Here is a 4,282-nt window from a genome sequence, read left to right as displayed (position 1 = left end):
CAAGGGAAGTGGTGCTGGCTCCTACCCTGGGGGTCTTCAAGAAGCGGCTTGATGCCTACCTGGCTGGGGTCATTTGAGCCCAGTTTTCCTCCTGCCCAGGCAGGGGGTCAGACTTGAAGATCTACAAGGTCCCTTCCAACCCTACTTCTATGATTCTATGATATGATTCAGGGAGATGGGCCAGATACCATTATGTTACAATGTGTTGATCGCTGGTACGTGAACTACAGTATAAACATCTATGATGAAATCCTGGTGTCTGGAAGTTGTATATAAGGTTGCTCCTAAAGTTTTTAAGAATAAGTTTTTAAGAATAGGTTAGATAAACACTTGTCTAGGATGCTTTAGAATAAGAAAAGCAGGCCTGAAAGAGCCCTCGAGAGAGGACCTAGTCCAGTGATGCTCAGCCTTTTGATCCCATGGGCCAGATGAATGACATGGGGCCAGCCTGTGGGCTGGATTAGCCCTATGCACTGGGCTTGGACTCCATGCCACCTCCGGCTGGTCCCATGTGCCAGGCTCAGGTTCTGCACTACTACGCTCGCCCAGTCTGTTGTGCAGGGCCACGCTGTCTGGCTTGTTGGGCTCCCCTCAGGTCTGGAAATTAGTGACAACTACTCCCTTGCCACCAATTTTTTGGACTTGCAGGGATCTCTGTGGGCACCCCTGATGTAATCCAGCCCCTTTTTTGAGGCAGGGCCATCCCTATCCTTAGATTTGTTGAACATACTTAACGATTACTTCCTGTCCCTGCAGTGGCAGGACACTGGCAGTTCCCTCATCCCTCTGTTTTACCTGGAGCAAATAAAGGAGACTTTTAATGTTTTGGGCCTTATTCCTGGTAACTATGTGAGAGGATTGTTCCTGAATCTTTTAAGAATAGGTTAAACAAACACTTGCCTACACCTAAATCATCTCTACTTATTCTGCCTCCTCTTGAAAACCTCCAGTGGAGGAGATTCCACAACTTCTTCAAGCAGTCTGTTCACTGTCTTGCTATTCTAACATCTTGTCTTTTCTCTGCACTGAGTCAGGATCAAGTATGTCTTGACTGGTGATGCTCAGCCTCTGATTCATGGGTCAGATCTGGCCCCAGGAAGCCATGTTATCATGCCTGTGGGGCTCTGCCTGGGTCTGGAAATGTGACAGGTGGGGAATGGTGGTACCATTAAGTGCTGCTCCCCTGCTGCCAAATTTCCGAACCTGGGGGGAGCTCTGCAGGACAGTAATGTGCCTCTGTGTGCTAGCTTTGACTGATGCACAGGCTCTACCCACAGCTAGATCAGGGCCTTCAAAGTTGCTCTGTTGCCAGATCAGGGTGTGAGAGAATGTGTGGACATGCTGCCAGATCAGGATGCAGGGGATGATCCAATGGACCAACCTCATATATCGACTCCACATGGGATCCACCCAGCGGAATGACCCTGTGCCACTCATTTGGCCTATGGCACTGAAAGTCTGGGTGTCACTGATCTAAACCAGTAGGTTTCAACATTTTTAGACTCAAGGCATCCTTCAGGAAATGCTAACTCTTAACTTCCACTCATATTCTTTCTGTTACTAAAGAAAAAGAATAATTTTCTTTTTGCAAAGAACTCAGACACCACAACAGGTCAGAATATTTTTGACATTAGATTTCTATTTGAAATCCCTGGGTTCATGTTGTGAATCTTGTGAATAGTGTAGGCATCTGCACACCGAACAGTACTGAGATGGTGCATCACCCTTAAAAGGATATCACAGCACCATGGTTGAAAATCAGTGGTCTAGATCATTCCAACAAATTTTTGTGTAACTTATTAACCACTTGTTAAAGGAGGTTTCATGATCTCTCTAAGTAGCCTGTTCCAGCATTAAGATTTCATTGCCCTTAACCTCTTATTCTCGTTCTTACCCTCTGGAGTCTCTTGAGGTTGTCTATATCTTTTTCAGATTACATGTTTGAACTCCCAATAGTTGAGAAATGCAAAGTGATGACGGGGAGAGACCAGTGTTAGGTCTCTTGCATGTACCAGCAGCTAGAGTAGAACCTGGATACTACACAAAGTTAGCTTCCTTAACATCCCCCTCTTCTCATAAAGAGGAGGGTTTGCAATGTAACACAGGTTATACTGGGCTGCAGCAGACTGCTGTGTGAGACTGCTGCGGTGTTACAGCACAGAAGGGGCACCTTTAAGGTAAAAGCTGCAATAATCAGCTGAGCACCTTATCCTTATTTTGGCAATCCACTGTGAATGATGATTGTATATATAATTATTATACACATTGAGGCCTTAATTTTATAAAGACCTATGTACTTACACATTTCAGTAATTATGCTTGGTTTTGGTCATTTCTGTGTCAGAAAGGAGAAAATGCAACCTTGTTGTTTGATTTCAATATAGATGTGTGGAACTGAAGAAACTGGTGGATGAAAATATGCATACACTTAAAAACTTGGAAAAAGTAAGTACTAGGGTTAAAGCATTTTGTGTTCCCCAAAGTAGCTTGGACCATGCCGAACTCTGGCTATATAGCAGCTATTCTGGCTGGATCAAGATCTTGATGGGAGTCCTTGGGGGTTAATTTATTATAATCACTACATGATTCCATATTTCTGAGTGCTTTGGAATATGAAGTTCTGGACAAGAAGTGTTTATCAGCAGTACTTAATAGTATACTGCTATTTTAAAATGGGATCAAAATCACAGACATAAGATTTAAAGTATCCATGTGTACCTTTCTCTTGGCTAGATGAAAAATGAAACCCCTAAGCCAGTGGTTGCCAGACTGTGGGTTGTGACCCCAAATGGGGTCATAACATCAGTGGGTGGGGTCATGGGGGCGGGGGGCTGTGATTCAGGAGTGAGGGGTCATGTTGAGGAAATGGGGCTGTAAATGGGGGTCATGCTGAGGAAAAGCTTGTGAAGCACTGCCCGAAGCAGTTCTCCAACTGGGGGCACAGATTCCAAATGGGTCTCCAGTAGTTATGAACGCTATTTTGAGCTTGACAGGCATGTGTTTATATTGACAGACATGGGGCTTACAACCAGAGGTGGGGTCTGAACTGGAAGTGGTTTGGGATCTCTGGGCTAGAAAATATCAAGGAGACTTGACAATAACAGATTTCAGGGTGGATATCCCACAAACAGGGTTGGTAGGGAAAAGGGCCCCTCTGAACTCAGTTACTTAAATAACATTGGCACAGAGACCAGAATGTATATCTTAGGCAGAGAAGCAGGAATTAGCTGGGAGCATAAAGTAATTATAAAACCATATGTAATGAGGGTTTAGCTTCCTTTGACTCTTTGACCAACTGTATGTGGGGGGTTTTTCCTCAGGCTGATGAACCTGCCCCTGTAGGAAATTATAATCAGAGGAAAGAAGAGGAAGAAAAAGAATTATTAAAACTCACTCAACAGCTGCAGAAACTTGCTGCAGTCTTCAGTCATGAAAGTGTATCTAAGGATTACACTATGTAAGTAGTACAATTAAGCAAATATACCACAAACTTTCATATTACATTTTTATAAACATGGTTAAAGAACAAGAAATGGGCGTTTTCATTGTATACTGGACCTTCCTTACATATTGTACTTGCTTAGGCAGCTGAAACTGACACTGTCTAATTAATGTGAGAGAAAGATAAAGTACCAAGAAATTCCATTTCAAATGTTCTGGAATCACAGTTTCCTTTGCTGTCATCTTATAACACACCCATTCAAAATGTTGATGCATAGGTGTTCCTTTAGAGCAGGGGTAGGCAATGTTTTTTGGCCGGAGTGCCAAAACCTCCCACAATGCCTACCTTGGAAGGAGCCGGAGTGCTGGCATGCCAAAAAAACAAAATGAGGTCAGGGGGTACATGGCAGGATGCCCTGCACCCCCCTGCAAGCAGCCTGGGCTCCATGGCTGTTAGCAGCTTCCCAGAACCTGGGCCAGCTGCAAACATCTGCTGCCTCTTGCGGCCCCAGCTGCCTCCCAGCCCCAGACCTGGCCCTGGGCTCCAGGGAGGCAGCACATACCAGCTATGCTCCCCTCTGTGCTGCCCTCGAGGCTTCTGCAAAGCAGCGTTGGAACCCGGCACGGCGGGGGGGGCGCAGAAAGTTGCCTGCTCCCAGCTCCCCGCTTCCCTGCCACACTTCCCCTGCATGCATGGGAGCAGCGTGGGCGGCAGCACAGGGTTGTGCACCTCGCTGCTGCCCGCACCTGCAGGGGAAGTGGCAGGGCAGCGGGGAACTTGGAGCAGGCAGCTATCTGCGCCCCCCGCTGTGCCGTGCCCGGCCGGGGTGGGACCCTGCTT

The 4,282-nt window shown here is 46.3% G+C and overlaps 1 protein-coding gene across 1 annotated transcript in view; it reads left to right on the top strand.

Moving 5' to 3' along the window:
* The window catches only part of NPHP1 (nephrocystin 1), a 71,583-nt gene that overhangs the window by 5,082 nt on the left and 62,219 nt on the right, over positions 1–4,282 (top strand). The window contains exons 4-5 of the mRNA XM_025193025.1: positions 2,385–2,445; positions 3,321–3,457. Coding sequence (XP_025048810.1) covers positions 2,385–2,445; positions 3,321–3,457 — 198 coding nt within the window. The remainder of the gene's footprint in view (positions 1–2,384; positions 2,446–3,320; positions 3,458–4,282) is intronic.

Source organism: Alligator sinensis, unplaced genomic scaffold (genome assembly GCF_000455745.1).
Source record: "Alligator sinensis unplaced genomic scaffold, ASM45574v1 scaffold538_1, whole genome shotgun sequence".
NCBI classification, from domain to species: Eukaryota; Metazoa; Chordata; order Crocodylia; family Alligatoridae; genus Alligator; species Alligator sinensis.
This window is presented reverse-complemented; position numbering and strand designations above follow the sequence as displayed.